At 47.3% G+C, this 21,908-nt stretch overlaps 1 protein-coding gene across 1 annotated transcript; it reads right to left on the reverse strand.

Annotated features, from left to right (window-relative positions):
* Window positions 1–14,984: 14,984 nt before the first annotated feature.
* On the reverse strand, window positions 14,985–18,508 carry LOC125550946 (serine/threonine-protein kinase-like protein CCR4). The gene has a single exon (XM_048714080.2). It carries the CDS (start codon window positions 17,976–17,978, stop codon window positions 15,606–15,608), a length of 2,373 nt encoding a protein of 790 aa, XP_048570037.1. The 5' UTR covers window positions 17,979–18,508; the 3' UTR covers window positions 14,985–15,605.
* Window positions 18,509–21,908: the final 3,400 nt, after the last annotated feature.

Genomic DNA, 21,908 nt, shown 5'->3' on the forward strand with positions numbered 1-21,908 from the left:
TAAAGATTGCAAAATAAAATAGATTGGAAACTTGTATGATGGAAAATAGACCCGGGGCCATAGGTTTCACTAGTGGCTTCTCTCAAGATAGAATAAGTATTACGGTGGCTGAATCAATTACTGTCGAGCAATTGATAGAAAAGCGAATAATTATGAGAATATATAGGCATGATCATGTATATAGGCATCACGTCCGTGACAAGTAGACCGAAACGATTCTGCATCTACTACTATTACGCCACACATCGACCGCTATCCAGCATGCATCTAGAGTATTAAGTTCATAAGAACAGAGTAACACCTTAAGCAAGATGACATGATGTAGAGGGATAAACTCATGCAATATGATGTAAACCCCATCTTTTTATCCTCGATGGCAACAATACAATACGTGTCGGTTCCCTTTCTGTCACTGGGATCGAGCACCGCAAGATTGAACCCAAAGCTAAGCACTTCTCCCATTGCAAGAAAGATCAATCTAGTAGGCCAAACCAAACTGATAATTTGAAGAGACTTGCAAAGATAAACCAATCATACATAAAAGAATTCAGAGGAGATTCAAATATTGTTCATAGATAAACTTGATCATAAACCCACAATTCATCGGATCTCGACAAACACACCGCAAAAGAAGATTACATCGAATAGATCTCCAAGAGAATCGAGGAGAACTTTGTATTGAGATCCAAAGATAGAGCAGAAGCCATCTAGCTACTAGCTATGGACCCGAAGGTCTGAAGCAAACTACTCACACATCATCGGAGGGGCATGGAGTTGATGTAGAGGCCCTCTGTGATCAATGCCCCCTCCGGCGGAGCTCTGGAGAAGGCCCCAAGATGGGATCTCTTGGGTACAGAAGGTTGCGGCGGTGGAATTAGGTTTTCGTGGTACTCCTGAATGTTTGGGGGGTATATGGATATATATAGGAGGAAGAAGTACGTCGGTGGAGCAACAAGGGGCCCACGAGGGTGGAGGGCGCGCCCAGGGGGTGGGCGCGCCCCCTGCCTCATGGCCGCCTCGTTGATTGCTTGACATCCACTCCAAGTCTCCTAGATCATGTTAGTTCCAGAAATAACGCTCCCGAAGGTTTCATTCCGTTTGGACTCCGTTTGATATTCCTTTTCAGCGAAACTCTAAAATAGGCAAAAAAACAGCAATTTGGGCTGGGCCTCCGATTAATAGGTTAGTCCCAAAAATAGTATAAAAGTGTAAAAATAAGCCCATTAACATCTAGAATAGATAATATAATAACATGGAGCAATCAAAAATTATAGATACGTTGGAGACATATCAAGGAACCACATCATAATGATGTGGAGGGGTTTATTGATATGATTGTTGTAGGGGGAACAAGGAAGGTTTCCGATGCAAGAATTACTAGCATACATTTTCCTGTTCTACGTTATTTTGCAATATTTGCTAGTATATGCTTAATTGGTCGCGGTAACAGTGGAAACCTTAGTGCCTCTGATATTGTTTTTTTGCGCCATGCCTTGTTTCGTGATGCTACTTTCAGTTTAGGCGCTATTGTTGCTAAACGGTTAAATCTGAACCGTACAAAGGGTCCCGTCTTTGGAGGCATCTTTGCCTCGCGCCTTGCTGCACACTTTAACATACCTATTAGGCATTATGAGAAATAGGAAAAGGTGATGCCTCCTATTTTTCTAGATTATAAGAGTATGGTAGCACATGATTTTATTGTTAAGAATAAGAAGAAGATGCTTAACTATAGATTAATATTTGATAAAGATTACTTTGATACTATTACCTTGCCTGCTCCTTCTTTGTTCAACATATTTTCAGGCATGTACCTTGTTCTGCCGGAGGCCATTCATGCCTACCGGAGCCTGACATCACCTCCAAAGCCCGAGCTGGAGACACCACTTGATCCTCACCGTCAGTCTATTTATCAGTGGGATCCGGAGGAGATTTCCAACCAGTGGCACCCAGAGGACACTCCTCCATACATCGGAGAGGGCGACTTTGAGCCGTTCCCATAGACCAACTTAGGCCAAAAGCCTAAGCTTGGGGGAGTACGTATTCCTCACCGACATTACATTCATGTTCACACACTCATGCCAGTTGTCGGTGCTCATACTTTTTCATTGTATTATCCATGCTAGTTTATTTTCTTTTATGGCATTCTTCTTGTGTGTTTGAAAACCCTTAAGAAAAAAAATAGTTGTAGCTTTTAGCTAGTTTACTTTCCATGTCTGTACTAGTAGTAATTAAAAAGAAAACCCAAAAAGATTTCTCGTTCTTCTTTTGTTTGTTGGGAGCTTTCCCGTGTAAATAGTTTCTTTTCTTTTCTTTGGGGATCGAGAGGAGAAGACCATGATGAAAATGTTGAGTGGCTCTCATGTGCATTATTGTTGATCTAATGAGGAGCCCATATTACCTTGTCTTCTCCCTTGAATTGAATGCTTGCAGATTCCAGGTTAGTCCAATGCACATGCACTATTATTATTATCCACACTATTCAGTTGTGCAAGTGAAAGGCAATAATGATGATATATGATGAACTGATTGAGATGAGAGAAGCTGGTATGAACTCGACCTCTCTTGTTTTTGTAAATATGATTAGTTCATCGTTCCTGATTCAGCCTATTATGAATGAAACATGTTTGCAATGACAGTTAGAGATTATAGTTGCTCATGCCATGCTTAATTTGCTGGGAGCTTATAATGGCTTACCATGCGTGCCAACATGTTATTAAAATGGTTGTGATGTGGTATGATAGGGTGGTATCCTCCTTTGAACGATTCGAGTGGCTTGACTTGGCTCATGTTCGCGCATGTAGTTGAAACAAAATCAACATAGTCTCCACGATATTCATGTTCATGGTGAATTATATCCTACTCATGCTTGCACTCAGTGTTGATTAATTTTAATGCATGTTCATGACTGTTGTCGCTCTCTGGCTGGTCGCTTCCCAGTCTCTTTCTAGCCTTCACTTGTACTAAGCGGGAATACTGCTTGTGCATCCAATTCCATAAACCCCAAAAGTTATTCCACATGAGTCCATCATACCATCCTATATGCGGTATCTACCTGTCGTTCCAAGTAAATTTGTATGTGCCAAACTCTAAACCTTCAAATGAAATTCTGTTTTGTATGCTCGAATAGCTCATGTATCAACTAGGGTTGTCTATATCTTCCACGCTAGGAGGGTTATTCTCAAGAGGAGTGGACTCCGCTCCTCACTCATGAGAGGGTTGTTGTTAATTGGAGGCACCCGTTGTTTCGGACAAGCCATTAATTGATGTTTGTTGGTGGTAGGGGGAGTATAAACTTTACCATTCTGTTTGGGAACCGCCTATAATGTGTGTAGCATGGAGGATATCGAGATCTCTCGGTTGTTATGTTGACAATGAAAGTATACCTCTCAAAATATTATTCATCTCTATTTTAAAGCCGAGCTCTGGAACCTCTATAAATCCCTACTTCCCTCTGCGAAGGGCCTATCTATTTACTTTTATGTTGAGTCATCATCCTCTTATTAAAAAGCACCAAATGGATAGCACCGCTATCATTTGCATGTATTACTGTTAGTTTACATTGAGTATGACTGTGACTGGATCTCTTTTACCATGAATTACAATTTCCAGTTAGCCCTTGATCTTCAAGCATGCTCTGCATTTATGTTTTGCGGTCTCAGAAAGGGCTAGCGAGATACCATCTTATTATATCATATTATGATTGTTTTGAGAAAGTGTTGTCATCTGAGATTTACTATTATTGCTCGCTAGTTGATTATGTCATTGATATGAGTAAACATGATACCTAGATGTTATTGTGAATATGGTTAGTTCATAATCTTTGTTGAAAACTTGAATGCTGGCTTTACATATTTACAACAACAAGAGCAAACAGAGTTTGTAAAAAATTTTCTTTATCACTTTCAGTTTATCAACTGAATTGCTTGGGGACAAGCAAAGGTTTAAACTTGGGGGAGTTGATACGTCTCCATCGTATCTACTTTTCCAAACACTTTTGCCCTTGTTTTGGACTCTAACTTGCATGATTTGAATGGAACTAACCTGGATTGACGCTGTTTTCAGCAGAATTGCCATGGTGTTATTTTTGTGCAGAAATAAAAGTTCTCGGAATGATCTGAAAATCAACGAAGAATATTTCTGGAATGTATAAAAAATACTGGCGAAAGAATCAAGGCCAGGGGCCCACACCCTGTCCACGAGGGTGGGGGCACGCCTACCCCCTGCACGTACCCCCTGCCTCATGGGCCCCCTGGTGCTCCACCGACCTCAACTCAAACTCTATATATTCATGTTCGGGGAGAAAAAAATCATATAGAAGGATTCATCACGTTTTACGATTTGGAGCTGCCGCCAAGCCCTAATCTCTCTCAGAAGGGCTGATCTAGAGTCCGTTCGGGGCTCCGGAGAGGGGAATCCGTCGCCATCGTCATCATCAACCTTCCTCCATCACCAATTTCATGATGCTCACCGCCGTGCGTGAGTAATTCCATCGTAGGCTTGCTGGACGGTGATGGGTTGGATGAGATTTATCATGTAATCGAGTTAGTTTTGTTAGGGTTTGATCTCTAGTATCCATTATGTTCTGAGATTGATGTTGCTATGACTATTCTATGCTTAATGCTTGTCATTAGGGCCCGAGTGCCATGATTTCAAGTCTGAACCTATTATGTTTTCATGAATATATGTGAGTTCTTGATCCTATCTTGCAAGTCTATAGTCACCTATTATGTGTTATGATCCGTTAACCCCGAAGTGACAATAATCGGGATACTTACCGGTGATGACCGTAGTTTGAGGAGTTCATGTATTCACTAAGTGTTAATGCTTTGGTCTGGTACTCTATTAAAAGGAGGCCTTAATATCCCTTAGTTTCCAATAGGACCCCGCTGCCATGGGAGGGTAGGACAAAAGATGTCATGCAAGTTCTTTTCCATAAGCATGTACGACTATATTCGGAATACATGCCTACATTACATTGATGAACTGGAGCTAGTTCTGTGTCACCCTATGTTATAGCTATTGCATGAGGAATCGCATCCGACATAATTATCCATCACCGATCCACTGCCTACGAGATTTTCACATATTGATCTTTGCTTAGTTACTTTTCCGTTGCCACTGTTATAATCACTACAAAACCAATACTATTACTTTTGCCACTGTTACCGTTACTTCCATATTACTTTGCTACTAAATACTTTACTGCAGATATTAAGTCCTTCAGGTGCGGTTGAATTGACAGCTCAACTCTTAATACTTGAGAATATTCTTTGGCCCCCCTTGTGTCCAATCAATAAATTTGGGTTGAATACTCTACCCTCGAAAACTGTTGTGATCCCCTATACTTGTGGGTTATCAGTTATCAACAAGGGTCTTAGGAACCCAAATAGTCCAAGCATAGTCATCATAGTTAGTGCCAACAAATTTTGCAAATGTATGGCCATCATCTCCTCTCATGAGGACATAAGATGGATTGTTCTTGTCGGCAAAATCCTTGCGAATGGCCTTGTCCCTTATGACCTTGCCATTCCCAACAACCCCTTTTTCCTTCTCCTTCTCCTTCTGCCCTTCTTGACAAACACTACCTTTTGGGGAGGAGGAGTCGGGCCGATCTTCTTCTTGTTGCTCTTCTTATTGTTCTTACCTTTCTTGGATGCGAGATCAAACCCAATTCCCTCCTTGGCAACACACTCCTTAGGTTACTCAAGAGGCCATTGAGGTTTTTCTCCCCTTGAATGCATGACACAAGCCCTTTATCAATTTGGGCCTTTAACTTCTTATTCTCCTCTTGAAGCGAGGTGCAATCATCAACAAAGTTAGCCGTACAAGAATCATCATTTAACTCCATATGAGGTATGGAAGTAAGTGCCTTAATGGTTGTAGCTTTAAGTTGAGCATAAGACTCGGTTAGGGTAATGAGGTCACCTTTGACAACCTTGGAACTAGTCAGGAACTCATGTTCCTCAACAAGTCTCGTGTGATCAACTAGAAGCTTTTCAACCCTAACATTAAGGGCATCTTTGTTCTCAAGAGCAAGTTGCAAAGAATCATTGGTTTTAACAAAGTCAATTTGATGAGCCGACAAGGCTTCCTCAAGTGATGCTCTCATAACACTCTCTTCATGTAGTTCGTGCTCGAGGAGTTCGACTCTCTCTTTTTCCTCTATGAGAAGGTTTTCAACGTTCTCAATAAAATCATCGCGTTCAGCGAGTGACTTAAGGAGATCACCAAAACGAGCACGAGCTTCACCATGAAGAGTTTTCATGAATGCCATCAAGGATTCCTCATCATTATCCGCGCCCTCGTCACACTCATCCTCCACTATCTCACATGAGACATTGGGAGTGTAGATGGCGGGTTTTTGAGGTTTTAACTTTGTTTTTGCCTCTTTGGCCATAAGGCATCGATGAGTGAAAGGCTTGTCCCGTTTGGAGAGTCGAAGAGGCTGGTGGTGGAGGAGGAGGAGGCTACGACATGCATGGCAATGGCGGTCGTGCCCACTTGATCATCATCACTGTCATCTTCATCTCTGGACATATATTCTTCATGGACTATAGCCTTCGTCCAAACGATCTTCCTTGAAGATTCTTTCCTTTGTTTGCCATGGTTCCGGAGTACTTTTTGACTAAGAGAGCCAAGTCTTCCACAAAGTCATTTGCCAGGCATGAAGTGTAAACATCTTCCTCACATGTCTCTTCACTCACTTCTTCATCCCTTGAGGGTTGACTAATCACCTTCTTGGCCTTCAAGGCAATATTGGAGTTCTTGGTTGCTTGAGCAATTGCAAAGTTCTTCTTGGACTTGGTCTCCAAAAGAGCATGAGTGGATAAAGTGGAGACAACTTGAGCTGTGGTCAACTTGTGATGATCTCGACGGTGATGTATCATCATGACCATGGTATGTTCCATGAGAACCATTTCATCGATGAACTTGTCCTTGATGAAGTTGTCATTTACCCAAGTGCACCCAAAGGTTCTCAAGTTGAGCACAAGTGACTCTAACCTTCGGTAAACCTCTTCCACAGACTCACCCTCATTCCTCACAAAGAGATTGACTTCTTGCTTGAGCAAAGCCAATCGAGATCTTCGAATTGCTTCATCTCCCTCAAGAGCCTCCTCAAGGCAATCCCTGATTTCCTTGGCGGTCTTAAGAAGAGCAATGGAGTCACTATAGTACTCGGTCACCGCAGTGTGCAACATGTTGTGGGCGGTTGCATTGAGTTGATCACCAACCGCTTCTCTTGAAGTGAGATTCATCTAGTCCTTGGGGTTGAATCCATTGATCACAATCCACCAAAGTTGTGTTGATGCACTGCGAATATGAGACTCCATATCTAGCTTCCATTTAGCAAACGCATTAGCTTTCAAAGGGGGCAGAGGCCCAACAGGATTAATGCGAGGATGTTGCAAGGGTTGCGGTGAGTAAAAGGGTTCCACGACATTGTACTTGGGAACTTGAGTATGAGCTGAAGATGCAAGAGATTCTCTCGAGTCATCCGCATCATGAATGACATTTGGATCAAATGAGTTTGATGCGGATGTCGAGGGCTTTAAGCGAGCATCAATTTCCTCCTTGACTGAGGAACGAACTTCTTTCAACATAGCGGTTGTGAGATCCACAAACATTGAAAGAATATCGACTGGGGTCAAGGGGGCACCCGGGTTAACGGGAGCGGCGGGAGCAACGAACGGAGCAACAAGTGCATCGGTCATGGCGGGGGGGGGGGTAGGTTTTCACCATCCTCCGCAATGGGTGCGCCACCTCCCACATTCCCTAGATCGACCATATTCTCTAAGGTTGTAAAACCTTATATTAGAGCACGAGGCCCTGATACCAATTGAAAAAGGATCGATACGGTCGACTAGAGGGGGGTGAATAGGAGACTACAAATTTTAATCTTTCTTGTCAATTTTAAGGTTTTGCGGATAAATAGGGTTCACTAGATATGCAACTAGGTGAACACAACCTATATGACAAGCAAGCTTAAAGTTAAATATGCTAGGCAACAATCTAAATAGCAAGCCAACAAGAATACAAGGCAAAGTAAAGTGCAAGAAAGGATTAACCATAAGTGAGACGAGGACGCGGATTTTATCCTGAAAATCACCCTTCCTTGGGGAAGAGCTACTCTCCGTTTAGAGCGGTGCCGGAGCCAAAGCTTGCGAAACGCCACCGAAGGCTCACCATAATCTCTTTCGAGTCACCCCCAACGGATGAGCCTCGAATCACTCGGGGTTGGTCTTGAAGGCGACCACCACACCTTTACAAACTTGTTTGAAGCACACCACAAGTAAGGAAGCTCCCGGAGGAACCTCTAACCCCTAGAAGCCCAAGCTCAAAGAGTAACAAGGTCAATGGGGAAGAAATGTTGCAGGGAACGCGATTTGGTATGGTCCAGATGTAGATCGGGTCTTGCTCTCCCAACCCCCAAAGTTTCAACAAGTTTGGGTGGAGGGATTGAGAGTATTGAGCAAAATGGAGTGTAGCAATGGTGGAGCTCAACAAGACATTAGGGTTAGGGATTGAGGAAGAAGAAGGGGGTATTTATAGTGTTCTTCCCAAGCTGGCTGTTTCTGCCCATTGGACCCCGTGCGCACGGGCTAAGTCAGCCCCGTGCGCACGGGGTACTCAGAGACATATGCACCACCCCGTGCGCATGGGGTTCAAAAGACCCCGTGCGCACGGGGTACTCAGAGAGTTTACACGGCACCCCATGCGCACGGGGTACTCAGAGAGTTTCTGACTACCCTGTGTGCACGAGGGTCAACAGACCCCGTGCGCACGGGGTATCCAGAAACACACTGTTGCAAACTTTCTGGGTACCTGACTAGCACACTAAGAAGAAAGGTGGTAGGAGTGGGGCGACTAGGTGTATAGGTTTTGGCAATGGCATTCCCACACGACACACTTCCTCAGAGACCCCTTTTAACAGTGCGGTCTTTCCTACGACTCAACTCGAACCAAAAATAAACCTTCGAATCGCTGGTAGACCACTCCTTTGATCTTTTTGAAATGGGGGGTTGCACACCTGCATCAAGAACAACTTGGATCCAATATCCTGAGATAAACTTTAGCAACCGATATTAGTTCCACTAACCACATTGTCATCACACCAAAAAATAGTTTAAGTGCTAATTGCACTTTCAGCGGTAGAGTATCATAGCTCTCAAGGATTTTGGCAGATGCATGATTTGCTCGATTTTGTTCCTAACCGGTCCACGTGAATTACGATCTCGAGAAACCATATGTGGCTACCTCAAAAGCACCGGGGTAGATGGTTTCATGGCGGGGGGTTTTCGGCGTCATTGAGATTTATTGAGGGATGACATATAGTTCCAGCGATGCTTGACTTCTTGAATGGCGAGGAGTTACCGACAGGCATGAATGACACATCAATCACTCCAATCCGTAAGGTATGATTCCCACAAATGATTTCTCAATATCGTGATCGCCCCATCTCACTTTGCATGTTTATATATAAGATTGCTGCCGAAGATATTACTAACCGTGCAAGAGAATGCTTCAATGGTATAATTGGTGTTGAACAGAGTATTTTCACCCACGAATGTCTTATCACAGACAATGTTCTTACTGCATGTGATAGTTTGCATGCAATGAAGAGTTGAAAGAAGGGGGGAATGTAGTTTGTGCCATTAAACTAGAAATGATGAAGCGTATGATCGCATCGAATGACACTATCTTGAGTTGACCATGTTGAAGCTTGGCTTTGGTGTGATTTTGTCCGTTTGGTGATGGAGTGTGTCATGTTTGTAAAGTTTGCAGTGTGTGTCAATCAGGACCGGGCCCATAGTTGTGCAGAATGTGCGGCCCGCACAGGGCCCATAAATTTTGGGGGCCCCAAATTTTTGTATAGGCCTGTGACTATGTATGCTGCTGGGGCGTGGATGGCGCTGGCTTCAGCGGCCCAACATACAGCCCATGCCAAGCCGTCCTACTCCTGCGGTACACACCAAATGACCTAATGCACTGGACTGGAGGGAGGCGATGCGACCTGCTCCTCCTAGTCCGCCGCCAGCCGCCAGAGATGTCTTCCCGCTCCCCGGCCACCCCCTTCCAACCCATCAGCCATGCCCTGGCCGTGCTGCGCCGGTGCGCTCGGACCCACGGCCTTCCACGATGCGACGAGCCGACGAGCCCAACCTCCGCTTCGCCCTGCTGCCGTCGTGCTTCCATCCGCCCCAGCCGAGGCCGCCGGTGGCCCCTGCCTAAGTGCCTATGCCTTCACGTTCCCTTGTGCAGAAGATGATCTTCAACGGTATGGTTGGAACTAGTTGATTTTCGAAGGAAATTCCCAAGGAGATGCGTGCTTGAAGATAGGTCGATTTGGATCCATTAGAAGAACGATGGAAAGCCAAGGCATTACGGTACATGCAGATGCAGAGCTAATTTAGTGGTGTTGTGGTCAGCAAATGCATATTAGGCTGAATAAATATGTAAACTATAGGTTTCTAGTCAACAATGACACTGAAAAATTAGGATATTGGCACTTATATTTGAAGAGTGAATATTAATAAATATATAACTGATTCTAAAATGAAAATGCTTGAACAGAAGCATACATCTTAACCTGAAATCATGCAACCTTAAAGGTCTTGCAAATGGTTTTTATATCAACCGAATGGTAAATATTTCAATTTATACTAATGATAATTATTTCACTTGATGATTATGCATTTTCTTATGAAATTATACTTTTGATGCCTTGAAGGTATTGGTTCTTCTTCTACTATTGATCTGGTTATGGGAGCTATGGATGAAGCAAACAATTGATTTGGTACTCTTTTCATCCCTTTATTATTATTTGCAATTTTCCATGTTTATCTACTTTTTGGATCATTACCAATTGAGTTTAAACTCTAGATTTATTGAGCAACTGAGCTTTATTTTGTATGTTTTAGAATGGGTATTTTTTGGGAATGTTATGAGGTATTTTTGGGTAGTAACAACTTGCCAAAATTTATCTATGTTGCCGGAAAAAAATATGGCCGGGGGTTTGCTTTCCGCCACTGCTTGCCTCCTCAGTTGAAGATCAGAACATAGCAGTTTAACCGGACGGGACACAAGACTAGGTGAGTTAGACGGTTCGTCTAATTGCCAAATATTGACTCATAATCTTCAATTAGTATCTGCTTAATTTTTTCTAGTAAGATAGGGCCCCAATTTTGAATTTCGCACAAGGCTCCGGATTTTGCCGGCCCGGCTCTGGTGTCAATGACAAGCTTCTTCCTTTTTCACTCCTCCGTAAGGGTTGCGATAGGGTAATCCTATGTCACGTAGTCGTTGAGGCCAATATAGTGGCTCATGGCTTAGCTAAGCATAGTTTTTCATCTGATTTTTCATGCATCTGGGACGATGAGGCCCCTAACTTTATCATAGTCGGCTTGATGAACAGTAACAATTTTCTCAAATAGATAAAGCTTGACGAATGGAATTGAAAAGAGCAAAGGTGTGTTTTCACAGGAAATAACATAATAACCAGAGTGAAACTTGAACAAGGCGATTGGACGAAACAAGGCAAAAAATCACATCGTGATTGACCACCTTGTACAAGCAGACCGGTCCATGTAGTATGCTACCTAGACGTTGACCCGTCGCCTTCTGGGTCTGCAAGCAAGCAAAGCAAAGCGAGAAGACGAAAGCTAAAAGACACACGAATATCGGGGGGAGGACAGCATGATAATCCAGGAAAAGGATACGCATCCACCGTCTGAAAAAGCGTTACACCGGTACGAGCCCATGTTCAATCCACGCAACCTTTTTCGTCCGATTCGGAAAAGTGGTCACCCAACAAGCCGAGAAGCGTCGTCCGCCCGGTCGCCCGCTGCCGCTGCCGCCACCGGCGACGACGAGACGGGCGCGAATGCGAATGCAATGCGTCGACGACCAGATCACGCGCACTCATCAGCTCTAGAAGAGGACGCCGGCTCGCACCATCAGCCTCAGCTGGCCGGCGGCGGCTACCCCGCGATCATTGCGTGCTCGGCCGGCGCATGCATGCGCGCGTGGCGTGGAGGAGCAGGTGGCTAGCCACGGACGGACTCCTGGTCCGGTCGACGTCGTCGTCGTCTCATTCTCATCGCCTCTTTCCGCTACGGGGAAAAGGGCGGTCAAACCGTGTCGCTGCTGCTTGGTGCCATTCGTTGGCGCTGGTGTCATGGAATGTAATGGGGGCGGCCGCTTGGCTAACTAACCACCCGCTTGTCTCATCCCTCAATCAAAAAAAGAAAGAGAGAGGGGTAAAAAACAACCCGTTTGTCTGGTTGTAAGCATGATTATCAAGCAGCTGGGGAGGATTGTTTAGTCCAGACAAACGGGCCCTTGATGATTAATTGGACTGGAGAGAGCTCATACTGTCATACACTTCTTCTTTTTTAGTGGAGCTGGTATACTTGAGGAACTCCCACGTACGTATGCATTCCTGCTCTGCCATGTACGATACGCCGGTTACGTCGTTGTCGTGGTCACGCACATGAAAAAGATAACGCTCCGGGGAAGTTCGGTGCGCGCATCGGTGCATGTGCCCCGGACGATGAGGCAAGGGAGGGAGCAACGATCAGAAATTATTTCCCGTGGACACAAACCATGTCAAGCCGATCTACCAATTCTACGGAACCAACCTTTAAATTTTAAAGTGAAATTCCAAGCTCCCCTGCGATTATTTTTTAGAAAATTCAAACAAGTGGTAGGGGCATAAACTTGCTTAGCTAGTAGTGATACGTAGTAAAAGGAAGAATTCGATTCGTAGCAGCTATTTAAAATAAGACGACATGCAAGCGGGCGGAGTGGATGCCCAATGCCAATGAGGTTTTGTACAATGCAAAATATTTAGAAGAGGTGTTTAGAGAAATAAAACATATTTTTATTAAGCATCAATGCTTATTTGTACGAGCCTTGCTATACGTACGACATTTTCACGTCCGAACACACATATGATTGTTGTTACATGTGCTCTCATCCAATCAACCAGGTCCATCGGGAAAAAAAAGGAATGCGGCATCGAGTCCAATAGAGACACATCAGATCGTATGTGCAATGATCGTGTGCAAAGCAATTTCGTATTTGTACAGGGTAGACGCTTAATTAGACGTCACTTCTGTAGAAATAGACATTGATACTTCAGAAAAAAAATCTAATTTATTTTTCTAAGCACTTTCTTAAGCACCTAACATTATGCAAGGCCTAACACTCTCGTCCGATGGGGCTCGCTTCGCACAGAAGTGCATTTCAAGTACTTCACAGCAACCGTAAACATCAAAATCCGGCCTTAAAATGTCGACGAACGTGTCCGAACGGGTCCACAAACAGTGACCGAGCAGCACATTAAAAACGTACGCCCCAACCATAAATCTTTAACTTCATACCTCAAATCCATACTACTCATACAAATAAAAACATGTGTACTACTTACGTAGCTAAACTACTCGTCACCAGATATGTTGACAATCTCCGTGCCCGGCATCAGTAGACGGGCAAGTACGGCAGCTCTTACGCTTGCGGAGGCTCCGATTCCTCCTCCCCCTCTGCCTCTGTGTCCAGTTTGGCGAACAGCGCCTCTGTCGTCGCTTGTTCTTACTGGTTGGCCTCGGCGTAGTTCTCATCCTGAATGGACTCCAGGATGACGGTCTGCTTCGCCATCTCCATCGCTCAGGCGGCCTTGTACTCCGCCTGCGTGTCCGCCATGGTGAAGCCCGCAACCGGCTCTGCCGCCTCCTCCTCTGCCTCCACCTCTGGCTCCGTCGCCTCCTTCTCCATGGGTTCCACTTCCGGCAGCAGGTCGTACGTGCACGGATGGTGAGGCATTTTGTGGGCGGCTTCAGCAGTGGAGTGACTTGGGTTAGAGTCCAAATTGCGATTAGGTGGTTAGATGAATTGTTTAGTGTATAACATGTGATTGTACTAACAGTTCATTGTGGTTGAGCACTCTCGTTCTTTCTTTTTCAATATACGATACACCTACTTGTGCATATTCGAGAGAAAAAAACTAGAACTCTTCCGACAGGCACAATTTTGACAAAACCGTTGCTTTGCTCCTGCACCTTGATGGCATGGATGATCCTAAAAGACGCAACAAAACTTTAGGCTCTTCATCTCTATCCAAAACAGAGCCTAAACTAATACCATGTCCACCGTCAAAACAAGGTTGATCCATTGCTCCCCCATTTAGGCAAATTTTCGTGTTTTGACCTTTTTCCGAAATCTATTCAAGATTTGACCCTAGTTTGAAAAAAAATCGAGATCTGACCCTTTTGCTACCGCCAGAGTCCATGGCGATAGGGTCTAACAGCTTACCGCCAGGGACTTTGGCGGTAGGAAACATCGCTACCGTCAACAGGGTTGGCGGTAGCCTGCACAACCCTACCGCCAAGATGCTTGGCGGTAGGCACGAGCACGCACTGTGTTCAATACTTAGGAGTTTTTTTTACGGTAGAGCATGTAACCTTACCGTCAGGGACCTTGGCGGTAGGCTGTTATACCCCACCGCTATAGTCCCTGCCGGTAGCAAAAGAGTCAGATTAAAAAATAATTCAAACTAGGGTCAAATCTTAAATAGATTTCAGAAAAGGGTCAACACGAAATTTAGCCCTCCATTTACCAGAAATGAGCAGTGAGCTCACTAGGAGTTTAGCTACTCCCCTTGCATCCGGAGGAGGCAGGCAAAGTGACCTGTGAAAGGGAGAATCACTAGAAAGTGAGCAGCATGCGAAGATGAGCACTAGCAAGAAAAAGAAAAAGGGATTTCCTCTTCTTTCCTTTCTCCCTTTTGACCATATAAAAATCAGCAGCTAGACCTTTCAAGGATGTACTCAATTGTTTCGCATTACGTTTGTATCGTGTGCCGACACGGCATCAGACATGTTCCCAACTCCCGCTCTGCCGTGTGCGAAACTTGAAAATTTGCACAAATTTTGCAATATCTATATCCCGTTGCAGCGGACGAGCAATTATTAAGCAAAACAGAAGCATGAACAAAAAGAAAAGAAAAAATCCACCCTTTGTAATAATCTTTTGATCTTGTATAGTGTATACACAATTATCCCCGGAAAGAAAAATCTATACACAATTACACATCAATAAAGAATCCCCACGCCCAATGAAACAACCAAAGAGTAAACAACAAATGCAGGCGTGCACGCCGCAAGGAAAATAAACAAAGAAAAAAGTAAGAAAGAATGGCCTCCTTTTTTCCATGGTGCCGTGTCTTCTCATCTCATTTTGCCCCGGTTCACCCGCACGCACGCACGCAGGACGAACGGAAACCGGTGGGACGTCGCTGTGGAGTTGTTAACGAGCGGTCGCCGCTCCTTGATTTTGACTAGCCGGAGCACGATCGCCAAGATCAGCAGCTCGCCACGAAAATTCGCCGTCAATTCGCGGAGGAATCCTCGCAGCTTTGGCTTCTTCTCCGCGTTTCTGATTCCGTCCTCTCGCATTGCTTTCCGTCCCGACTGTGTGTGTTCCAATGGCGACTCGCGTGGCTTCCTTCCTGGGCCCCTCCCTCGGCTCCAGTGGCTGCTGACGCGATGCGGATCCAGACATCGCATCAGCAGCGTGGGTTGCGTGGCGGTCAATGGCGGCCGGCCTCGCTAGTCGGTGTCAGTGAGGTCAAACTGGTCCGTGCCGGAGCGGGACAGCACGCGGCGGGCGGTCCCGGAGCGGGAGACCGGCGCCGTCGAGCAGGCCGCGAGCGCGCGCTCCAGGGCGTCCACCACCTCGGTCATGGACGGGCGCTCGCAGCCGACGGGGCCCACGCAGTCGGCGGCGAGGTAGCCGACGTAGGCCAGCGCCTCGGCCTCGTGCGGCGTCGGCGTGGGGAGGCGCGGGTCGAGCACGCGCGCCACGTCGTCGGCGAGGATGTGCGGCACCGTGAAGTCCACCACGTTCTTGGGCGTCACGCTCTCGGCGTACCGCTGCACGACGCGGCAGCCGGACATGAGCTCCAGGAGCACCACGCCGAAGCTGTACACGTCGCTCTTGTCCGTCAGGTGCTGCAGCCGGTAGTACTCCGGGTCCATGTACCCCACCGTGCCGCCGGTGTAGATCGTCCGCTGCTGCTGCGGCTGCTCCTGCTGCTGCGGGTTGTCCTCGCAGTCGCCGGCGGGGTCCAGGACGGAGGACAGCCCGAAGTCGGCGATCTTGGCCGTCCACGAGTCGTCCATGAGGATGTTGGCGGACTTGATGTCGCGGTGGATGATGGGCGGCACGGCGTAGACGTGCATGTACTCGATGCCGCGCGCGGCGCCCAGCGCGATGGTCAGCCGGCCGCGCCACGACAGCACCGGCGCCGCCATGGGGCTGCGGTCGTGGAGCTGGTCGTGGAGGGTGCCGTTCATCATGAACTCGTACACCAGCACGCGCTCGCCGGACTCGGCGCAGCACCCCAGCAGGCACACGATGTTCTTGTGGTTGGCGCGCGCCAGAGCAATCAGCTCCGAGTTGAAGGCTGTCTCGCGGTCGCGCCGCCGCGCCGGCCGCGCCGCCGAGCTCGACGACTTGGCGTGATCCTCGGCCCGTTTGATCGCCACCTCCCGCCCGTCCGGGAGCGTGCCGCGGTACACCGACCCGAAGCTCCCGGACCCGATCCGGCGGCTGTCGTCGAACCCCTCCGTCGCCGCGCGTAGGGTGTCCAGCGTGAAATGCTCCACCACGCTGCCGGGCCCCTTGCTCCTGCTGGACCCAAGCCGTGGCGGCATCAGGGACTGCATCGCGGCAAGCTCATCCTGGCTGTTGTTGCGGCGACGACGGCGGCGGCACCATAGGAGCAGCGCGAACTGCAATGCCACCACGAGCACAAGCAACGCAGCCGCCGCGACGGCAGCCCAAATAATGATCTTTCTCCTCCTGCCGCTGCCGGCCTTTCCAGGGTTCGCTGCCTTGGGGACGGCGACGTTGAGCTCGAAAGCGCAGTCCACGCAGATGCACCGGCCGGCGGCGCAGAGGTTGGCCGAGCCCGGCAGGACGCCGCATTGGCACGAGGACATGGGCACGCACGGGCCCGGCAGGATGCGGTCGAAGACGAGGCGGTTGGTGGCGTTGAACTCGTGGCCGCCCCAGCACACCAGGGAGTAGTTCGCCATGAGGACGCCGCAGAACGCGCAGCCCTGCGCCTGGACGTCGATGTACTGCAGACCGGCGAGGGGCTCCGGCGGCGCAGCGACGCCGTCGCCGAAGCAGCGGATGGTGCCGTTGGTCCGCAGCCCGCAGACGCCGCTCTCCCCCAGCGCGAGCGCAGCGTATCCGGCGGTGGCGTTCTCACCGTCCAACGACGGCGCGCCGCTGCCCCAGCACGAGAGCCCACCGCCCGTGGAGAGCGCGCACGCGTGCCGGCCGCACGCGACCACCACGTCGTAGCTCCCGCCCCGCGGCGCGGCGGTGACGGCCTCGATATCCTCCGTCTTGTTCCCGAAGCACCTGATAGGCGTGGCTGTGGGCGGGCCCGCGACGATGCCGCACACGAAGCCCTTCCCGACGGCGACGGCGACGAAGCGGAGCCCGGTGGGGATGGCCAGCCCGCGCCAGCGCCAGCAATGGAGCTCGCCGCTGGAGAGCACCCCGCAGACGCGGTAGCCGCTGGAGGCGAGCGCCCGGAGCGGCGGGCCGAGGTAGACCCGCTTGGACCTGCCGGCGTGCCTGGACAGGTCCCACCAGCGCATGTCGACGGCGTCGGCGCGCGCGGAGGAGGGGCCGACGGCGCAGAGGAAGTCCTCCCCGCCGGCCAGCGCGGAGAAGGGGTGCGTGGAGGGGTACGTCTCCTGGCGCTGGTGGTCGCCGCCGGCCGCCGTGCAGTTGAGGTCAAGCAGCGCCGGCGACGCCGCGGACGGCAGCAGCCCGCACACTATGGTCGTCTCCTCGGCCTTGGCCATGGCGAACGTGGAGAGCGTGGACGCCGCGCCCGGCCGCAGCAGCAGCAGCAGCAGCGGCACCACGAGCAAGGCGAGGAAGAGCCGAGGCGGCCGCATCGCGCGCGTGCGGGGGAGGAGCGGTGGAGCGGAGTAGGAGCCGGACGGACATGGACATGGTAGAGCGACCAGCCAGCCAAGCAAGTGAGCAATTTGCTCTGTCAGCCACACTAGTCCCTCCAGCTTAGCCGCCTACTTCATCGCAGCATTTCACCAGAGCTCTGCCAACTATTCCCACCAGCTTAGCTTTGCCACTGGTCTAGTGTCTGCCAACTCCTGGAGAAGATAATGGCTGAGTGTGAAACAAAATGGGAGACGGGTCGCTTATCATGGTGCATGTGGGCATCGTGGGTTGCTTGCTTCCCGGCTTGTTTATCATCCGGGGAAAACTACCTACCACCATCTACTCCTACTTAACAGCAGCAGCAGGTCGGTTTGATATGTTCCACTGCCCACTGGGGAAAAGCGCGGGTAGACTCCCTTTTGGTTTCGTCTCTCCGCATGGCGATGGCTACAATACAATTCCGGACAAATGATAGTGCCTGCTCACTTGCCGCCCGGGTTATTTTCCTCCCTTGAGAGTTGAGAGAAAACACTTTGAGGGCGAGTGATGAGCGATCATCGATCACTAATGTCAGGATAGGCCTTTGCTAACGAATCCAATCTGACTTTTTTTTATAACCATGGTTCCTTTTTTCATGTGTAGGCAATAATTGGTTGCATACCTTCAGGTGTAGGCTCGATCGAGGATGCTGCGTGGTTAATTCTTCTTTGAATGGAACGGCTCCTTTTTAGCCTGGTCTCACTTTTTTCCCTCCCATGTGCCATTTTCATTAAAGAAATTAAGGAAATGCTAATAATCTTACATCAGACTTTTAGGCAAGCCAAATCGAATTTTTCTATGGCAATTTATATTGACGTGAGAATGGCAAATTTAGTTTGTAAGTAGAGCAATTTTCTAGCAAGAAATGAGCGAGACAAATTTGTCATATTCACCAACTAAACTTGTCATCCTCAGCAAACATAATTTGTCATAAGAAACGATCGATTTGTCATGCCTGAAAATCCGACGTTCGACGGATATTCAGGTCCTAAATTTGTCTAACTTTGACCGTGGACATTTTTGAACCAAGCCCGAGCATGATTGAAAGGTAAAACAATGGAATTGAACCATTTGAACAGATGTGTGATCGTTCACGCGCAGTCACCGTTAGCTGCATGTGGCCTTGGTTCAGCGTGCATGGCAGCCGCAATAAATACGAAGGACGAAGGTGATATAGGGACTTGGCTCATTGGTCACTGCTTGTGTTGGTTGGCAGGTTAAGAAACGTGGCGTCTTCAGTCGGAGGCTCCTGCAAGGAACGTCCCTTTTATCTTGGTTAATCATCATGTCGAGCAACCGGATAGCAAGCAACTGCACCGCACATAATGCAACTCACAGAAAATAGACTGGGCTGATTGCGCACTTGCTACAGCAGCGGACAGGGATGTTGGGCATGATGGTCCGGCCACGAGCAGAGCGTGGATGATGTCTTGGGACCCTTGTGTGGATAGGTGGAACATGTAGAATCTACTTACATTCTCCGTATATCAGAAGAAGAAAAATGGTCAGAGTAGAATAAAATCATGTTTGGCTACTCTAACAAACTCATTGATATATATGAAACTTGATTGTCAAAAACCCGGAGCTCCGCGCAGGTATGACATGACGAACTATGTTTCAGACGTCTCCCATTCCAAAATTCGATATTCGACACCGTATTATTGGATGTTTTAGCATTTCATGAACCGAACCGGCAAATGCCCCATATTATTTATATTATTTTCTTCTCCCTCCGTAAACTAATATAAAAATATTTAGATCACTAAGACGGTGATCTAAATGTCCTTATATTAATTTATAGAGGGAGTAGTTCTTTAATATACCTCTCCTATTTGTACTACTTGTCGTTGCTTTAGTACAATTTTAGAGAGAGTACTAAAATATCTCGGGAAGGCGCTACGCTGCTGTTCAGCAGGACAGTTTTGTTATGCCACGCCACCGACGGAAGTCCCAAGCGCCATTCCTGAAAGCTTATGTTATCGTTAAAATACTGTTAACAAAAAGGTTACCAAACCAGAATGATCTGGGAGCGGGAGGCCTAGTAGCTAGCCAGGGGGGAAGACGACTGCGTTGTCAGGTTCGGTAAAGTGGGCGGGTCAATCACTCGACTGGCCGCTGCTCGCCATAGTGTTCCAACGGTTGGAGTGTCTGGTTCCATTTGGTTTCTATCCTGTGCGAGAATATGATTGATTCTGACTTAGCCACTGGATTTGATCGTCGGGTCAACCCCTTCGTGGCCAGTTCATATCCGTTGGAAATGAGGAAAAGGATCGATGGAATGGGAGAGATCTCATCATCGGTTATGCCACTGCTCTAATCGCTACTGGCTACTGCCCTTGACACTGGAGTTACGTCAAGCTCCACTTGGTGGATTTTTCACCGGCGCTCTCGAGTATCCTTGTCTCCGCTTCACGAATTGCTTCATACTTTCTTCGTCCGAAAAAAATTGTCTCTTAAATAAATTTATCTAACATCAAGTTAGTGCTAGATACATCCATTTGAGAGATAAGCTTTTTAAAACGGATGCTTCTGGCACCTTCAATAAAGCTTCTCCTATGTGGCATGGTTGAAAATAAAAATATTGAGGGGCCTATTGTGCCTACACTCTTGTCATTTTTAGCAATGCCAACTTACTGACGAACTTATCTGTCACAGTTTGGGTTTATTAATCTTGCCCAGGGCAATATGGCATTTCAAACGGGCCAGGGGAATGTTTTGCGATGTGATAAACTGGAATTTTGTTTCATTTTCGTGGGGAGTGACAGACTGCAATTGACGGCATGAATAATTCTGGGCTTGCTAAGTGCGCATGATATACTTCAACTTGGAATTTTTTACAGATGAATCGTGGGTGGCTAGATTCCCATGCGGATGGTTTGCCATGCTGTCCGAGACTTCACGTGGAAATCAATCAGTCGCATACCCTTATTTTCTCCACCCATCACTTCTATACTTATTGGTCGTTACAATCATAGGAAAATCCGGATGTTCCCATTCACCTACTGCAAAAGCAAAAGGAAAATAACATGGGAGCCAGAGCAGAATGCTGGTTGTTGACTTGTTTACCTGAACATTTGCCCCCAGACAAATCTTTGTGAGAATCAGAGAAGGTGCTCATGCCATTAGTAGCTACTGACTAGTTGCCAAACCTGCAAGCTGGACCGAGGATGCTGGTGCATCTTATATATAGTACAAGCTAAAAGGACAGTGCCTCATTCCCTTTTTTTCCTTTGAGGAATTGAGAAGGCATTAGCTTCAAGAGCTTGAGATAACATGTAACCAGAGCCCCTTCAACTTCGCCCTACAATTGAAGCTTGAAAACATAAATTTCAGGTTCTCATTTTCGTGCAGGTCGCAATTGATCATATTGTTTTATGAAAATATAGATGGGTAAGTACTTCCTCCGTCCCAAAATATAAGAACGTTTTTTATACTATGCTAATGTAAAAAACGTTTTTATATTTTGGGACGAAGGGAGTATTAACAAGTACCTATATGTGCAATGCAATTTTACTATAGTTTCTTAACACAAATAAATATACGTTTCTCTCTAAGTTGTAGAGAGTAGATACACTGAAACCTAGAATCATTGTGGGAATTTACCCCCACAACAACCCCGGTTCCAAGCTCTAGTGTGCTTCGTTTCGGCCTTTTGGTATTCTTTGAACTGGATTATGTCCAAACATCTTAGCAACAAATAGCTTCCTGTGGATGCTTTGTTGGAAATATGAGCAAATTACTACGAGATTTAATTCGAATGAATAAAAGATAAATCATGACAGCAATAGCAGAGATTAAACTAATCATGCGAACTAGCATAGTAGATGAACAGATCACATCTAGGGCACATACTAGAAACATGAATTCTACCACGATCTCGAACAGGA

Source organism: Triticum urartu, chromosome 4A, assembly GCF_056163025.1.
Source record: "Triticum urartu cultivar PI428250 chromosome 4A, HENAU_Tu73, whole genome shotgun sequence".
NCBI classification, from domain to species: Eukaryota; Viridiplantae; Streptophyta; class Magnoliopsida; order Poales; family Poaceae; genus Triticum; species Triticum urartu.